The following is a 19,345-nucleotide window of genomic DNA, read 5'->3' on the forward strand; positions in this document are numbered from 1 at the left end:
TTAAACTGAAAAACACCCCAGAGTCTATGATTTGAAAAGTGGACTTGTACCCCAATCCATTTTTTCCCAATAATTTTCTCAATAAATGTAACTGGTGTGATTTTTAAGTGTTAAACTATTTCTCACCAAAGCAACTTTTACACCGAAACAAACTGTAATAAGGAAACCTACCAGGAATATACCTTCATATACCTGGGCCCAGAATGAGCACCACTAGATGATACAAGGTTTGATGTGAACGTGATGATGTCTGCTTCAGAGACTGACACTTTTAAACATGGTATATTCAGTGGAACAGCCCTCCACCTACCTTACCTAACCCACCAACCAGTGTAGTGTCATTGTTACAGGTCACCTGAAACGTGGAGAAACAATAGCCAAGGCAAAGGTCTTCTAGTGTGGCCGATTCACAGGTCGAGAAACAAGCCTAGGTACACATCCTGATTCTACTATCAGCTCTGGTCACATCAAGGGCCTAGATAACTGTCCAAGGAAGGAAGCCTGTCTGGCTACAAAGTCTAACACTGAGCTCCTCCTATGAGGTCTCCCAGGGAAACCTTCCTGCTATATGTTGCTTATCAATTAATGTAAAACTTGGAAACTGGCCTCAAGTAATGCCATTGGATGTGCAGTTTTGTATATATGTGGAGAGTTATGAAAGGCTGGCTGGTTAGACTTCTAGGGTATAAGCAAGGGGTTTTTCCTCATGTGGATTACATCTACAGTTTTCACACTGAACTGTGCATGAGCCCCAGGGGATGGGGGCAGATGCTTTCATCTCTTCTATACATTGGGCTTCTGGCTATCACGTCTTTTAAAGAAAGAGTTTCCACTTCCAGAAGTGGGTAAATTTTAAAATACTCTGAAAGCGGGATGGACCCTCAGTGTCTACACAGATAAACAGAATAATCTTTTTCCTTGCTTCTCCAGCTCATTCACTTGTCTGGTCAGAAAGTCAGAAGTTAGGAGAAAGTGGGCTTCACAGTGATTTTAAAATGCATCTTAACCATCTTAATCTAATCCTGGCTCATTCCTCAGACATCTTCTGAAAAGAGCAAACATAAACTTCCCATCTACAGCCACTTAAAGGAAGGCTGATCCTCCCTCTTCAGCAAGGTGTGCAGTAGTGACTAGAGGAGCACTTATGACCTTAGCCATGGGGTTCTGCCACTCCATCCACCGTATCTGCTCTGTGACCTCCTAGCCAGGCCCTCCTAACTTGCCCTCAAGGTGTTTTTACCTTTAGCAGAGTCTGTTCTGACATAAGACTTAATATGCCTAGTAATTACTGAACCGGATGTAGTTTCAGACATTCCAAAGATTAAGTATTCCAGGATTGTTACCAAGGATTGTACTTGTTCCCCATCTCAGGGGACTATGGTTTGGTCCCAGAGGGGCTGTTCCCCTTTTCCTCCAAAGGAAATACCAGATTTGAACCAACCACAACATTGTGGCTCACAAGACTTAACTCAAGTATTTAATAGCTGCACAAAAAAATTCCTAATAAAGAGCTTATTCTGCATAATTAGAAAAGAAAGACACCAAGCCATTTAAACATAATTTATGTACATTTATGGCTTTATACAATTATAGCAAAGATTGTTCTTGTGTCTGTAAGTACATCAACATCATCAGGCACTTCTCAGAGAGTATTGGAACAAGAACGTGGAATCTGCACTGTTACTAAACTCGGGTAGCGAAATGCAGGAGGCATGACTACATCCTGATGGGACTTACATGGCCACCCCTGGCCACACTGCCAGGCTGTGCCCACCTCAAGGAGAGGCCAACTGTAATGCCAGGCTGGTCTGTTCGCATAAACCACAATGCATTTTTTTTTAAATGAATGATTATTCCCAAACTAAAACCAGAAAAGAAACTTCTCTTTTAAAATTAGTCATAAATTAAGAACTCTTAGGAGCTTGAACGTAAGAATTTTAAGTTGGGGCTGGGATTATTGGTAGCATATATCCAGCAGTTGAACAAGTCCAATTTGTATATCGTTGGAGAATGATTTCCATTTTAAGTGTCCTTATCCTCTTCTTGGGATGTTCCATTGATTTACTGCTCACTGGGATACATGTGCTCATTTAGACTTTGTCAGTTTGTCAAAGCAGAACTTTCCAAGTAATACATCTATTACCTAAATATATTCCATACATCTATATTACGGAAACAATACATCTTCATATTTAAAATATCTGAATAGCTCTATAATACAATATGCTTTTAATAACAGTACAAACCAAAGAAAATAAATCAAGCAAGGCTGCATAGGTGATATCATTTGCACATTTCACAAAGCAATCATGTACAATAACTGATATATATACTCATCACTCCAGAAAGTCAGTATTCTTACAGGAAAAAAAACTACCAGAGGCCACATAATGTTTGCTTTCCAAGACAGACCAGATGCCTTTCCCTGGACTTCACTGTTCTCAGAGAGCTACCCAGGATTCATGACAGGATTTCAACACACAATGGGGGCTTGGGGGAGGTATAATTACCCAGACTCAAGAGGAAGAAACATTTTCCTAAGAGCCACTCTATGAAGTAGTAAGATTTTAACAGTGATTTTAGCTGTAGTTGCCTCTTTAATGAACAAATGGGGGCTCTGAGGTTCCTTGTATTATGCTGCAGTAACGGCATGGGAGGAAAGTGACAGTACCTAGTAATAGAAATGAGTACACAAGTACTTTGGCACCAAGTTCAGTTACATACCCAGGAGGCCGTGCTTAGAGGAACTTGGGTTTCTAAAACCAGCTATGTCTTGGAGTGCCCCAAAACGAGGATGGATAGAGTGGTGGTTGTTCAATGAATCTTCAAAAAAATGATCATCACAGTGGGAAGCTTACAACAGAGCTGGCTTACTGTAGGAAATCTTATCAGGAACACTTGTGTTCTTGTTAAACATTTAGGAAATATCAAGCCAATGAAGACGCAATTTAACATACAAGACAAAGCAAGTGTGACGTGGGCTATATATAGAAAAATTAGATCCTTCTCAAGAACACAAGAGGAACAGTGCTGTGCACCTGTTCTCTTCATTGTGATGACTTTGGGCTTTCCACATGACTTGAAAATACTGATGGACTGAATAGGACACAAAGCCAATTAATTTGTTCTGTCAGTTACAGGCAATTGGAAAGTAATAAAACATAATGATAGGAATTACAGTTTAGGTTGCTACAGGCTAAAGAAATTTTCAAATTCTTAAGCCAAGGCTTTTAACATAATCTCAATGCACAACTTACAGCTGGTTTTCAAATAAATCTCCCCAATTTTTAAGTAAGTTCTATTCCATTTGCTACCCATCTGAACTTATGAACACAAATTCTACAAACCACTCAAGTCCCATTTTAAAATTCCCTCCTTCCACTTAAACTTCCACAGTGTGCTAAGTAATCTAATCTGCAGGGCAGAAGGGAGAATGGGATGAAGTATGAGTGTTGACATAATTCCTCAAGGCAGAACTACAAAACCAACCTCCACCTGGACCGAAAGAAGAGCAAAGAATTATGAGGGGAAACTTTTGCTAAAGCTCAATTCAAAATGGTGAAGTGGATCAAAATCCCTCGTTTGACAAAGGACCATTGCTTTAGATGCAGATCTCCCTTTTCTGATCTACAAACATTATGAGGCCTCCCAGGACTACAGAGGTCTCTAGAGAAGACTTGATGCTATGCAGTACGCATAGTTCAGTAGAAGCAGATGAAATTTCTTTAAAATACATACATAAAAACATATTAAGTTATCCTAAATATGAAACGCAAAGTGTCCATAACTATACATCACTTTCCTGCCCAAATAGGGCCTGAAACGTGGAATATGCAAGTACTAATTACAATGATTTAAGATTAGTCAGAAACATCACTAAGTAGCATCCCAAAGTGTACAAACCAGTTAAGCACGTATAAAATTAGTACTAATCCAGTTAGAATACAAAATGAAAATTATGAATGCTGCCCCAAATACCTGTGGTTCCACAAAATTTACAAGCCGACTATGTAACAAAGTAGACTCTAGTTTTAAGAAAACATTATTACAGTTCAATATCTATTCCAAAAATGTTCTTAAGTCCCAACAATAACGTCAAAAATCATTTATCTGGAAATTAGAACCATTTAAATGTTTGTACAAATTTGCAAATAACAAAATAAACAAAAAAAATAGAAAAGACCTGTACAAAGCTGGCATTTAATCTTTTTTTTTTTTTCCAAAAGTTTAACAAGTCCATTAATTTAGCAGATTGATAACAGGCTACTTGGTTCTCATGTGAATTCTGTGGCAACGTGAACAGGTCCAAGGCTATTCAATGGAGGTGCAGAATGGAGATTCAGTTCTTTGTGATCCGTCAGTTCCGCAGAAAACAGGTAGTACAAACAAAAGTTTAACTTATCAAGACATGAGACCCATCACAGTATTACAAAAAGAGTATAAACTTTCCTTGGACCAATTGGATATTTAAAAAAACCAAAAACACACACAAATACAATCTGTATCTACTGCTTATATACAAAACTTGAAAGCACACCAGGATCTGAAAATCTTTTCTGCAATTATATGGTGTAGTGAGTTTGGCACTTCATTGTAATGAAATTTCCAATGGCACAGTCCTTATCTACAGCAGCACATAACCTGCACACATTGGGCAAACATCCTGTACAGGAAAAATGTCTTTGCTGCCAAGTCTGACGAAAGGAAAAAAGGAGGGTTTTTTGTTTTGTTTTTTTTTTAAAACCAAGAAAACTAAAAGGGAGTTGGTGAAGGACATCTTTGGACTGCTTCTCTCAGTTCCTGCTGTCAGACAATCTGAAGTACTTTTAAGTGTAACCTAGGAAAAAACACATACATACGCACACACACATACACACACAATGAAAATATAGCCAAATTAAAATCAATTCAACTTAACATGTTAAGAGTGACAGACATACTTAGGGGCAAAAAGCTAGAGCTTTCTCAAACAGCTCTAAAATCATTCAATGGGGAAAATTCTACTTTACAAGAAAACCCTTCAGCATTTGATTTATATCAAATGTATTCATTTATTGAAGAGCTACTAAAAAGATGCAGCCATCGAACTGTCAAAAAGAAATCTTTAAAGCAGTTAAAGGAAGCTTCCTTCTGTGTAAGCTCAGAAGGAAAACTGTAAGCTGCAAAAAGGACAGAGAATGAACGATAAAAGATCCCTCTCTGCAAGGGGCAGTCAGTTGACATCAAAGATGTGCTAACCATGGCAAGTTACTGTGTTCCTCGCTTTTAAGTTCTATTTTTCAAAAGGTCTTTTGATATTGGGGTGAACTTACCTGCTCACTAATCCTCAGCCTGACACCCAGCTATGTGTCGTTGTCTTGACACTGTGCGGGAAGCTTTGGTTGGGCAACACATTGTCAAAGTTAAAATCCAATGTATCTCCATCCATGAGGTCATTCCGAATGATGGATTCCATGTCACAGTCTAAGCGCTCAATGAACATGCCATCCAAGTCACTTGGGAGCTTCTCCTGGTGGAGAAGGCCCATTCTGCCATAGCCATTGCAGCTGCTCACGGAGGAGTAGCCCCCCAGGGCACTCATCTGCATGGGGTGGGGCAGAGGCACTTGTACAGGTGTCTTCACTTGGGTCAGGCGGTTCATACCAGAGGTGTGGGGCATGGTGCTTACTGTGTGGGGCAGGGGACGCCCGTTAACTGCAGATGTCTGCTGAGCATGTCCAGGGTGGGTATGGGAGCTGGGATTCATCATTTTGTTATGAGATGCCTGGCTGCCATAGGTTGACATGACCGAATTAGGGCCCATCATGACGTTCTGGCCCAGAACCCGGCTGTTGGGCTGGGCTACCCCAGGATCAACTGGTGTCATAATGTCATTATGGGGAGGAGAGTCAGAAGTCAGCAACTCCTTCAAGAGTCCAGGCGCACAGTTATACTGACTCATACCTCCATAACTCGACTTATTGTCCTGAAGTGTTTGCATAGGCATCTGGGGCAAAGGGCTCATGCTGGATTGGCCATATGTATATTTTTGGTAGTTTGGGCTGGGTGAATTCAAACTGGTGTTTGGTGGCGCAAACGAGTAGCATGGCGTCTGCTGCATCATGGTGCCAGGTGAGGACTGGGTCGAAACAGTTAATGATGTTGGTGATGAGAGAAGGTTAAGATTATCCAAAAGATTTTCCATGTTTTCGGGATTGCTTATCTCAGACAGACTGGGTAAAGTAGAGGCCATCTTTGCAGCAGATGGCGGGTACACCATAGAATGCACATCCCCTTCTCCAAGATCATCCTGTTCAGTCATAATGGGTGAGAGTCTCCCACTAATAGTACTAGCATTTGAGCTAGTTCGAGGGCGAAATGTACTCCAGTTATCAAAGTCATCGTTGCTGTGAGAGCCAGGGCTTGCAGGCCATTTGGAAAACTGTGATCCAGGGCTGTCCCCAGCACCCTCCTGGCCAGACTGGAGGGATGCTTTCTTCTTGGCAGCTCGGCTTCGGCTCTTAGCAAATTTACTGTTGTTGTCCATGGATGCAGCTCTTCTCCTGGGAGATTTCCCGCTCTTGCCACCCTCTGGATTGAGCATCCACCAAGAACTTTTTCCAGTTCCTTCATTCTGCACACGAATGAACTTGCTGTGTAGGGACAGATTATGACGAATTGAATTCTGTAAGGCAAAACATCTTATTAGAAGTACAATACTTCTCTGCTTGCAAAACTTACTATTCTACATGTATTACATGGAAAACAAGTAAAAAATCTTAAAAGTGTGTGCTACAGATTTCCATCTGAACAGTCCTAATGGCTCTGAAGCCATTACAAAAGATCTCAAATAGCACAGGAATAAATAGTATCTTATCTTAAAAACAGTACCTGTGGCTGGGCGCGGTGGCTCATGCCTGTAATCCTAGCACTTTTCGAGGCCCAGGCAGGCGGATCATGAGATCAGGAGATCAAGACCATCCTGGCTAACACAGTGAAACCCCGTCTCTATTAAAAATACAAAAAATTAGCCAGGCGTGGTGGTGCACACCTGTAGTCCCAGCTACTTGGGTGGCTGGGGCAGGAGAATGGCGTGAACCTGGGAGGCGGAGCTGGCAGTGAGCCGAGATCGTGCCACTGCACTCCAGCCTGGGCGACAGAGTGAGACTCAGTCTCAAAAAAAAAAAAAATCAGTATCTTAATTTAATGAAGGAACAAAATTTAATAAAAAGTATTGTAAATACCTTCTTTCATACAGCTATATTTTATGGAAAAATCACAGGAATTGGTTTTAATAACCACTTAAATTTTGCTTAGCTACAATAGTAGTCTGTATCAAAGTGCTATCAAAAACCCCTTCCATTCTACTATCCTTAAAACTACTGCCAATTCTCTTCAGTTTGAACATGTGCCATTTACATAAAGAAGTTTTATATTACTGGGCCCACATACTTATAGAAACAAAAAAGACAAAAGAATATAGAATATATAGAATATAGAATATAGGCCAGGCATGATGGTTCACACCTATAATCCCAGCACTGTGGGAGGCCAAGGCAGGCAGATCACCTGAGGTCAGGAGTTCAAGACCAGCCTCGCCAACATGGTGAAACCCCATCTCTACTAAAAATACAAAAATTAGTCGAGTGTGGTGGCAGGCACCAGTAATTCCAGCTACTTGGGAGGCTGAGGCAGCAGAAGGAGACTGCAGTGAGCTGAGATCACTCCAGCCTGGGCGACAAGAGTTAAACACTCTGTCACAAAATAAATAAATAAATAAATAAAAGAATATAGAAATATAGAGCTGATCAAGAATTAAAGGCCCCCAAATTAGTAAGACTTGGATTCATTCATACCTTTAAAGCCCATTAAGCAAATACAAGTGAATGTAAGGAAAACTGAGTCATTGCTTTTGTATTTGAGAAAGCTGATCTGCCAAAAGAAATTTTTTTTAATTCAAGTAGTGCCCCTACCCTCCAGTTCTACCAATGACCAGTAGTATGAGCAGGATGCACCAACTAACTCCATGACACACCTCCACGTAGCCAGGGGCTACACTGTCCAAACAGACAACCTGGGATGGGAAGAAATGACAGAGAATGCAAAGAGCTCTAACACTCAAGCTAGTGCAGCTTCATGACTAATCATGCCATGTTTATCATCCCTAGGCCAACTAAGGAAGAAAAACCAACAATTTTTCTTTTGAGTACTTCTTGGGTGGCTCTGGTACTTACTTACCTAGGTGACCTTGGGAAGCTGCCTAGCCCCTAATGTGTCTTAAGTTTCCTCACCTGTAAAGCAGGGATAAATTATAGAACCTTATCAGGGTTGTTACATGTATTAAATGAGATACATAAAAATGCTCAGTGGTGCCTGGCATGTAAGCAGTCACCATGAAGGAAGTATTAGACCCCAACTTAGAATAGTGGTATCCTGCGCCCCCAAAGTCCTGCTTCTCCATTCCTATTCAGTGTGGTATGTATAGGAGCTTAGAAGTAGCACAGATTACAAACCCACAACTGCAAATATATGGTGAAAGGGGCCAGAGGTGGTCTCTCCAAGTTTCAGCAAAACACCAGAGCCAGGCAGCAGATGAGAAAGCCATGGTTTGATTCACCTCCTCTACAAGACATGGTAAGATGGCGTTCAGGGGAGTCCATGGGACACGTGGAAAAGGAGATGAGGGAAACGCTGTGAGCTCCCCAGGAGGAAGGACCTTGTCTTATAGCTTTTGGCCCCCAGCACAGTACAGGGCACACAGCCACTACACCTTGTTCATTCAGCAGCCTCTTTCCTCAGAGGTCTGCTCCCAAGGAGTGGGATTCTGGGTGCCCTAAGACCCTGGAATGTGCACAGTCTCCCAGCTTTCTTGGCCTCCTCTGCCAACTGGATGCCAAGGCTCAGCTGACCATGCCCCCTGCATCTCTGTGGCCCCTCTTCTCAACCACAAAAAGGCTCTGGCTGGATTTGTGGTCACCCAGAGGTACAGCCACAGCGCCCACATCCTCATGCCATTGACATGGGACGCCCGGGGCCCGAGTGCCAACCACTGCGCCTGAGCAGAGCCTCTGCACAGCAGGATGAGGCCTGGCTCCAACACAAACTGGGAGAGAAGTCTTCTCTCATTAAAAGGTGGTAGAAGAGAGAAAATGGAGGGGTCTCACTTTCTAAAGGGAGATGCAAAAGTCAGGGTAAGGCCCGGCAGTCAGGGCTGAGAAATCCACATTTCAAAACGCCCTCTGACCCTCTGTACTGCATTCCACCTAAAGATTTCAACACAGCAGCTACGTGACAAGCCCTCCTGCCAGAGCATACAGTGAAGTGTGAGAGCGGGGAAGACACCACCGGAGCCCCAGATTCCCAGCGGGAGCAGATCAGGTGTGTGGTGATGGCAGTAACTGTCTCCTGTTCCCAAGAATCCCTGCCTTCCTCCGCATCCAAGATCTACCCTCACCTCAAGACACGCTGTGAGGAGGGCCGGGGCTTAGAGTCGGTACAAGAATCCCTAAAAGAGGCCAGGGAGTACATTTCCCTCCCATCCTATTTCATTCCCCTAAGATTCCCAAATTCCTATGGGAAGGCGCTACACACACACATGCATGCTCACGGAGCCACAGCCTGCTGTACCCACCAAACCCCAGCCGAACCGAGTTCTTAATTCCTCCTTAAGATCAGCAGGCGTGCACTTGGGGTAGCACTGGAATGCAGCCCTGCACTCTGACCCTGACGTTTTCTATACGCTGGAAGTCCAGGCATTTGCACAATATTCCATCATGACAGTTTTGTTCTTTGAACACAATAGACACACAGATAAGCTCCGATGAAATCTCTGGAGGAGAGGAAGCTTGACTCCTGTCCCTGTCACATTTAGTTAATGATAAAGGGGGAAGAAAGATCTTCCCAGATAGAAGCTTCCTGGTTGTTGCACTGACTTGGGGAGAGGGGGTGAAGCTCTCTAACATTCATGATAAGCCTGTCAGATCACTGGCAAGCCCAGCTGGGGGTCATTTTTAAAAAAGACTGCAGGAGACATAATAAGGAAATCTTTAAAACATTCAAGAAGCGTTCACTAACTCAGGCGGGACATATACTAATTTAGACTTTAAAAAAAAAAAAAGCCACAGCAGTCTCTTACTTATCAAAACATCATATTACATATTTTTCTAAGAGGACATTTCAGGTCGCTCTTTGAGTAACAGAGCTGTCTCCTAACTTTGCCAACAATTAAATTTTTTTCCGAACAGGAAAAGGTTTGCTGTGCAGGACTTGTTACATAAATTCCTGTTTTTCACACAGCCAGCGGGACATTAAAGAAGCTACGGTTTCTAGGGGGTGGGGTTTGAAAAGGTAAATTTTGTAAAAAATGTGTTGCTATTAACGACGTTGTGTCTGCACTCCCCTACTGGCCACAGGAGAGGCTGGATGAAAGAGCAGTTCACCAGAGGGACTTCGCAGCAGAGCCGCGTGGGACTGCTGGGCTCTGAGATATTATGCCCTTGAACTCTCAACAAATATTACCTGAGGACAGAGGCAGGGTATCAGGACAGAGGCTCATGCCCTATCAATCACTTGCCCAAATCCAGCGTTTCTACATGACGGCACTAGAGAAACACAAGCCAGCCAATCTCCTCTCCACTAGCTTGTTTCTCTGCAGCCCCACTCACAAGCCTCTGCACACACCCCGTCTGCCATCTGCATGCCTGGCCACCCCAAGCAGTGCAGCATGTGCTTCCTGGGAAGCCTGACCTAATGAGCTCCACAGATGGGGGAGTCGGGGAACCCCGACATGGTGTACTTGCTTGTTCAACCTGCTCTGCTGGCTGTTCTATGTTCAGATTCTGAGCTCCTTAAACAGCAAAGGGGCTAAAGCTTGTCTTTAATTTCTAATATCATAGTCTCAATAAATGTTTGTTGCTTGACCCCCCAAAAAAATTACAAGGAAGATATGGTGTCTTACACACTACACATCTTTTAACCATCCATTTGAGTACCAATTCATGTCAATTAACATTTACTGGAAACTATTTTGTGTGAGGAGTAGTGAAAGACATGAAGGAATGAGACACAGAACATGCCCTCCAGAAGCTTTTGATCTACCTGGGGAGAAAATAAGTCCACGTAAAGAGCCACTTATTAGGACGACACAACCCACAGACTGTCCAGAAACACAGATCTTTTCTCTCCAAAGGCTGCCACCCTGCCCTCCATGCCCCAGCTTCTGTCTCAGCCCAACTGTCCCCTCCAGAAGCATTTCTTAATGACCTCATTCCATCCTGCAGCTCTAACATGGGACCTTGCTTACTCACCCCTCTTTATGGTTTCACGATGTCTGATCCTTGGGGCGGTGGGGGGGCATGCCTGACTTCCCACTACACTATGAGCTGCTCAAGTGAGCACAGAGACCTTTGTCTGTCTTCTTCTACACTGTATCCTCACAGCACCAACACCATATGGGCACTCAAGTATCTGTTGAACAGATTAGTATTTCCTACATTTACAGGGTTCGTGCAAAGATTAAATGAGATACTATGCGTGGAAAGGCTTACCTTAATCTCTATTAGCTAATGCTACTGTTATCACTACTGGCATAATAGCATCCATAAAATATGTCTGTGTTTTACAGACCTATCTATGTCATAAACATTAGTCTTATTTCTTTATAACCACACGTTGCACTGCTCTCACTTAACATGAGGCTTTTTTATATGTTAATTACTGGAAAGACTGACTGGTTTGGGAAAAACAGTTCATTTTTCTCTTCACACTAGATATTGCCTCAGAACTGATTCAAATATTAAGGTGAGTCTGTCAATGCCCTGGTCTGCCAGTGTCACTAGAATATTTAAGTCTTCTCAAGGTGCTGCAGCCAAGTCACATGTGCAGGCATCACACATTGCTGGGGCCAGGGGCCTCCGAGTCTGGACACAGCCAGCACATGTGGTGCAGCAGCAGGGGTTGGCAGAGCAGGGACTTCAACAAGCCAGTTGGGAAGCTCCATGAAGGATGGTTCCGATGTTCTGCCTCTGTGGCTGGAAGAAGTGAGGTGCTGACGCTGGTCCCCAGAGACCCCTGAGGACACATGTCCTCCCCAGGATGCTCCCAGACCCACTGTCTAAGGCAATCATCAGCCACTGAAGTGCAGGATGAAATCTTTACAACTTTTATTGACTTTAATTTTTTTTTTTTTTTTTCAAAGATGGAGTCTCACTCTGTTGCCCAGGCTGGAGTGCAGTGGCTTGATCTTGGCTCACTGCAACCTCTGCCTCCCACGTTCAAGCGATTCTCCTGCGTCAGCCTCCCAAGTAGCTGGGATTACAGGCACCTGTCACCACGCCCGGCTAATTATTTGTATTTTTAGTAGAGGCGGGGTTTCACCATGTTGGCCAGGCTGGTCTCGAACTCCTGACCTCGTGATCTGCCTGCCTCAGTCTCCACAAAGCGCTGGGATAACAGGCATGAGCCACCGCGCCTGGCCTACTTTAAATTTTTTATCTCATTCTTTTAAAATTCTTATTTGTGAATGTATTATGTAATATACACAATATATTTAAAGTGTATAAATAAATACATGTTTTATTAAAAAGGGTATGTGTTTTTAATAAAAAAAACCGTTTACAGACCACTAGTCAGTCTATCACAGTAGCCTTCTAGGAGCCTGAAGGCCCCAATAAAGATGATCAAGTGAGCAGAACTCGCTCTAAATCAAGTCTAGGTTGACTTTGCCCCCATCCCTCAAGACTGGGTTGAAAAAAGAGACCTGGTCCCACCCTCTGATTGCAGCTCTCTGCCTCCTAAGAGCTGAGCCTGGCTGCCTTCCCAGCCACTTCTCTTCATCCTGGCCTGGACTCTTACATCCCCAAATCCTGTCTTCCAACCTGAGCTGCCAGTTCACATACATCTAGCCTGCCCCCCTCAGCCTATATGAAGACCACCACCTGTCAGCCAGGGGTCTCCACATCACTGCTACATTCTACACTTCTTTCTGCTTGACAGTTCTATGATTACCCTGGTCTTTATATTTAACCAAAAACAATGCAAAACCTCAACTTAAGGCTGAATATGCCTTGCTCATGAAACCCTTAGATGGCCTTCATACCCTGTGTTTTATATTTTTATATTTATTTTATAGTTTATTATATAAACTATGTATTTTATTGTTTACTGCTGTCAATACATCTCATTCCATCCTTGCAACAGCCCTCTAAGGCAGGTATTACTGGCTTCACTTTAGAAATGGAAAAGGAAAAATTAAGACTCAGAAAATGATCTGTCCAGTTAGGGCTCAAAGCAAAGTTCTGTGATTCTACTTGCAACCCCACTGCTGGCTGAAAAAAACTATCCCCTTGGCTTCAGCACTGTTAAGATGAATCAAAGGAACATACTTAAGGCTGAGGTTACATGTGTGCACCTTAAGGGAGCAGAAATAATTCTGTTCACTAGTTTACAAAGCTCATTTTCTGCCTTAACAGGTGATAAATTTACACAGTGTGGGCAGGCGTGGTGGCTCACACCTGTAATCCTGGCACTTTGGGAGGCTGGGGAGGGCAGATCACAAGATCAGGAGTTTGAGACCAGCCTGGGCAATATGGTGAAACCCCGTCTCTACTAAAGATACAAAAATTAGCTGGGCGTGGTGGCAGGCGCCTGTAGTCTCAGCTACTCGGGAGGCTGAGGCAGGAGAATCACTTGAACCTGGGAGGCAGAGGTTGCAGTGAGCCGAGATCGCACCACTGCACTCCAGCCTGGGCAACAGAGCGGGACTCCATCTTTAAAAAAAAAAAAAAAAAATTACACAATGTGATTTGCTTTTATTCTAGTGGGTTCTTCTTTATGGCAGGAATCCATAGCAGCTGAAGTGTGCATTTCAGATGTGAGCATCGTCCTAGGGAAAACCTGTGGGGACTCACAGGGAAAGTGGAAAGGTCCCCAGAGACCCCCAGCTACCTAGAACTGCCCACCACCCTGTGTGAAGGTGTGAGCAACAGCCACCAAATCCAACAAAAAGAACTTCACACTCAGAAACTGGAACATATGATTAAATGAACTCATTGTCCCAGAAATTCTAGAAATTCTTTCAAAATGCTAGACAAACTAGATTTTTCCAAAGCATTTAATCTAATTTCTGTGAACTTTCTCAATGTGTGCGATTGTTACACAGGCTCCCGGCATGGCCTTTATTCCCTCCTCCTCCTTCCTCTCTTTTACACCAGCTCTTCCTGCACTTCCACAAGTGAAAACAAACTAAAGTAGGAAAATCTATTCAACAGAGTTCCCATTAAGAGTTACTAATAAAACAACAACTTTTAAAAATAATCCATTTTGTTTGCAAACAGAAGGAAAACATGACCTTTTGCCAAACCTTCTTTTTACAAGAGATGTCAGTAGACACACGTTAGCAATAGACAGTATGTAAATCAATGTTAGAAAGTGTTTGACACAAGATCTGCTGAGAATAGCTAATCTACACACTTACACCCTACATCCTTCCAGAAGGATGGTTCATTTCCCAGAATCGTCTCCTTCTTGCCTGAATATCCTCAAAGACCACTATACCCCCCACTACTACCCCTCACTGTGCAGAGGTCTTAAAGCATCTCCACTGATCCCAGGGCTGTGGACAGAGACTCGCGGCCTGGTAAAACCGGAAGGTACTTCGAAGGTCATCTGGTCTAACACTCTTGTTTTATGTTAGGGAAACAAAGTTCAGAGAGATTACAACGCAGATGGGAAACTTATGGGTATTCATTTACAAAAAATAGAACCACATGGAGCTTTAGTACTGGAAGAAATGTAAAACAAGTACCAAGAACATGCAATATTCCTCCCCTAGCCAAGCCAATCCTTACCTATAGTTTCAAACCACTACAGACACAAATTTAGTTCTACACAGCTTTATCTCTAACTCTAGTCATTCCAAAGGAAGGAAAAATATGACTATCCACTGCAAAAGGAATGTAGATTATGCTTGCATGTCAAATAGTACTAAAAAGACAAATGGAAGAACTCATAGGCGTCAGGAGAAGCTTCATGGACTTGGGAAGTACACTGTGACGCAGAACCGGAGGTGCCGGCTCTGGAGGCAGAGTTACTGCTGGACCCTTCTGAGTAAGTCCTGGATCTCATCACTAAGCCTGTTTTCACATCTGTAAAACAGTTACATGTACGGATGTCATGATATACATGATATACATGAAGTTGCCTGGTGCATCACCTGACACAAAGACAATAAACACTGGCTATTTTGCTTTAGGAAGTGAAAGAATACATAAACAACAATTTTTTAAGCCATTATGAATGGTTGTAACTTGATTAAAAGTCACTCATCACAAACTTCCTGTTTAAAGGCGGCCAGCCTTCCTCAGGCTTATTTCCATGTCCTCACAACTGAGCTGCAATCCTTCATTTACAGAAAAATGGCGTTTTCTCCCTGTTAAGAAAATTTTAAATGAAAGAATTTGAGCATTTAACTAGCATATTCTGTCGGCTTTTGAGGTGACCTATGTCAGAACACGTGTGTCCAGGATGTTGTTCAAGTTAAGGGAGATATAGCAGTTGTCTGATAATAGATTAATTTTTAATTTTAAGCAATTTTTTAAATAGATTGGGTTTTGCTATGCTGCCCATGCTGGTCTCCAACTCCTGGCCTCAACTGATCCTCCCACCTCAGCCTCCCAAAGTGCTGGGATTACAGGCTTGTGCCACTGCACCTGGCCTGATGAAAAATTATATCCAGGATGGCGGTTATTAGAATGACGTTCTTTCTCATCTCTTCGCAAACACTAGTCACCCATGACTATTTACTTTATGGAAAACAAACTCTAAAAGAGCCCCTAGGCCAGGCGCAGTGGCTCATGCCTGTAATCACAGCACTTTGGGAGGCCGAGGCAGGCGGATCACAAGGGTGAAGAGATGGAGATCATCCTGCCAACATGGTGAAACCCCGCCTCTACTAAAAATACAAAAATTGGCCGGCTGTGGTGGCACGTGCCTGTAATCCCAGCTACTTGGGAGGCTGAGGCAAGACAATTGCTTGAACTCGGGAGGCGGAGGTTGCAGTCAGCCAAGATCGCGCCACTGCACTCCAGCCCAGCAACACAGCGAGACTCCGTCTCAAAAATAAAAAAGAGCCCCTAAGAGGTGAGGAGGTCAAGGAGTATAAGAACATAATACAAGACAAAAGAGGTGCATTATAAGTAAATGGGACTACGGTATTGAGGAACAAAGAAGGAAGAAGGGGGCCACCACTAGCCCACAAGACCGGGGGCAGAAAGCTTTACAATGGAGGATGATCTGTGGTTTGTCTGATTTTTATTAGCCAAAGGTCTAAATATTTCAGAGTAACATTTCAGCCAATAACCTCATACATTTAGGATTGAAGAAAACCCCTTCAGGGACAGAACAGAAAATGTACTTAATGATATTACACCATACCAAAGCTTTTGCATTTCAGAAGGTAGTAATTAAAAAGCAGCACTACAAAATTTCACTGTGTCCCACATGAGAACCCTGTATTAAAGGAAGCTACAGTGAAAGGAAGGGCAAAGCCCTTTAATTTTCAGGAAGTGAAATGGAAGTCTCCTGTACCATTCAATACTATGGGCTCTATGCACTATCAGAAACAAACTACCCCAAAAAGACAAACCCCAAAACAATCCAGGTGAGGCGGAAACGAGCAATCCCCTTAGATACCAGCTCCAGATCACAAGGCATTCATCTTAATCACTTTCCTTCTATAACCCCTCTGTATCAGGTGCTAATGTGGACCCCTGTTTAAGCAAAGCCTGGAAAACAGAAACTATCTCACACTGTCATACGCTTGGGTTTAATGATACCACACAACCCAAACAAGGCCAGCTCTCAAATGAATGTCATCAACCTTAGCTAATAAGGTCCCTGTGGTGGATATCCAGAGACTAAATTTCATCTAGCTAAAATTCTTCTAAATGCCCTGTTTTAAGAGATCTGTAGGCAGATGGGGAACATCACACACCAGGGCCTGTCATGGGGTGGGGGAAGGGGGAGGGATAGCATTAGGAGATATACCTAATGTAAATGACGAGTAAATGGATGCAGCACACTAACATGGCACATGTATACCTATGTAACAAACCTGCACGTTGTGCACATGTACCCTAGAACTTAAAGTATAATAAAAAATAAAAAAATAAAAAAAGAGATCTGTAGGCTACCAAGGATTTCAAAGTGGGCTTGTTTCCCCTAGGATTGATTTAGTTTTGATGCAGCCTGGAGTTACCCCTGGGGACCCTTTAACTCACTCACCAGCTCCTCCCCAGGGAGGCACAGAGGCCAGGCATTGCCAAATCCACAGCAGACAGCCACAACTCCCCCATTTGGCCCATCAGTGACCCAAAGGGGCCTTCCTGAAACTTCGACTGAATTAACTACTGGAATACCCATGCTTTTTGCTGCTTCCGCCTAATGGCTGTCTCAGATGCAAAAGGCCCCACCATAGGAGAATATTAAGAGGAAACTCATTTGACGCTGAAGTAATTCTGCTGTTCCTAATGAAAATCTTTGTTTATTTTATAGGCCATACAACCTTTCTAATCTGCAGTGGTCCTATAAATGCACAGCATTATAACGCAATTAACTACCTTATCTATTTTCCTACCAGAAGACTAAGACACAACAAAGTTAAAACCAAAAACAAAGAACACATTAGGATCTACTCTCTTCTGATGAAGAATTTAAATTAGGCATAAAATAAAGCATAACCATACCAATACTTTGATCCATTTTAAAACTTTCTAAAATTTTAAAGGACTAAAGTGAATTTTAAAGTATTTTTTCAGCGTTACATTGATGAGCCTATTAATCTTGTTCATGCTAGGTAAATGTATATTCAAGGTATGTTCCCGAATTGTTTACAGAAGCCAGTGAAAAACTTTATGGATATAAATTCAGAAGCAGGAACACTGAAACTTTGACAGATTAAAATCCCTAGGACAATATCCCACCCATAGCATGTACTATGTAGAACTGTTTTTATCCTAAATATGTTTGCTATCTGGAAAATCTAGGGAAGAATTTACCTGTTGGATGCATAGTCTGTTTACTAAGAATTCTTAGTAAACAGAGTACAAAGTCTAGATTTATGTGTTTTTTCGCATAGTCTGTTTACTAAGGATTCTTAGTAAACAGAGTACAGTCTAGATTTATGTGTTTTTTTCTATTTTGGGACCTAGATATGATAATCCAGATTATAAAACACAAAAGCAAACTGCAATAAAGTATAACACTCTGAATTACACTACCTGCAATGTTGGGTTTTCCTGTAGGGTTTACATAGAATCTTGACACCAGCTTGCCCATTATTCTGTCTAGGAAGCCTAATGCAACAATGACTCAAGACTGCCGAGTATATACTGTTTGTTTATATACCACCCAAATATTATTCAAAAGGTTGTCTCAAATCAAACAGCTTCCCGAATGGGTTGACCCAATAATAGCAAAACTATTTGGGCCCAGGTTTATGCTAAAGAGAAACTCCCACCACCACAGAGACTGAGCCCCAGTCAGGGCTGTGGCCCAGCTTCCCACAGACATCAGGGATCCACTTGAGGAGGCAGAGCACAATTACACTCTAAGACACAGTAGGTCTGCTGCCCAACAGCCCTGCTGCCCACACCTTCCTTCTCTAAATAATACAAAAGACATGGTCCCCCTCACAAACTGCTGCTCCCTCAGCACCACCAGAAGCCCAGGCGTGTTTGGGGACTCCAAAAGAAGCTCACATAAATGTTTCAGTAATGCTGCTTTATTAACATACCTAAAAGCCTCCATGACTCCTCCTGGCCCTCCTCAATGTGCCCACACTAAAGCCACACATCCCCATCAGCACACACCTAACATGAATGAAGCCTACATTTTGTTTATTTGTAGGGCCAAATTTCCACCCCAATGGAAGCACCTGTGCTGAGAGCCGCATGTTCATGTCTGTTTTTTTTTTATGAATAATTCACTTCTTTATTATGGCAAAATATATATTACATACAATTTACCATTTTAACCATTGTATTTATTTATTTTTTTTTTCCTTTTATTATTATACTTTAGGTTTTAGGGTACATGTGCACAATGTGCAGGTTTGTTACATATGTATCCATGTGCCATGTTGTTTTGCTGCACCCATTAACTCGTGTGGAAGTCAGTGTGGCGATTCCTCAGGGATCTAGAACTAGAAATACCATTTGACCCAGCCATCCCATTACTGGGTATATACCCAAAGGACTATAAATCATGCTGCTATAAAGACACATGCACACGTATGTTTATTGCGGCACTATTCACAATAGCAAAGACTTGGAACCAACCCAAATGTCCAACAACGATAGACTGGATTAAG

General features: G+C 42.6%; 1 protein-coding gene across 1 annotated transcript in view; it reads right to left on the reverse strand.

Moving 5' to 3' along the window:
- Positions 1 to 1,546: 1,546 nt before the first annotated feature.
- Positions 1,547 to 19,345, reverse strand: part of FOXO1 (forkhead box O1) — a 113,236-nt gene continuing 95,437 nt past the window's right edge. The window contains exons 2-3 of the mRNA XM_055244076.2: positions 5,313 to 6,664; positions 1,547 to 4,837 (exon numbers count right to left, since the gene is read on the reverse strand). Of these exons, the coding sequence (XP_055100051.1) occupies positions 5,327 to 6,664 (1,338 nt within the window). The 3' untranslated portion in view covers positions 1,547 to 4,837; positions 5,313 to 5,326. The remainder of the gene's footprint in view (positions 4,838 to 5,312; positions 6,665 to 19,345) is intronic.

This window comes from Symphalangus syndactylus, chromosome 15 (genome assembly GCF_028878055.3).
Source record: "Symphalangus syndactylus isolate Jambi chromosome 15, NHGRI_mSymSyn1-v2.1_pri, whole genome shotgun sequence".
Taxonomy (NCBI): domain Eukaryota; kingdom Metazoa; phylum Chordata; class Mammalia; order Primates; family Hylobatidae; genus Symphalangus; species Symphalangus syndactylus.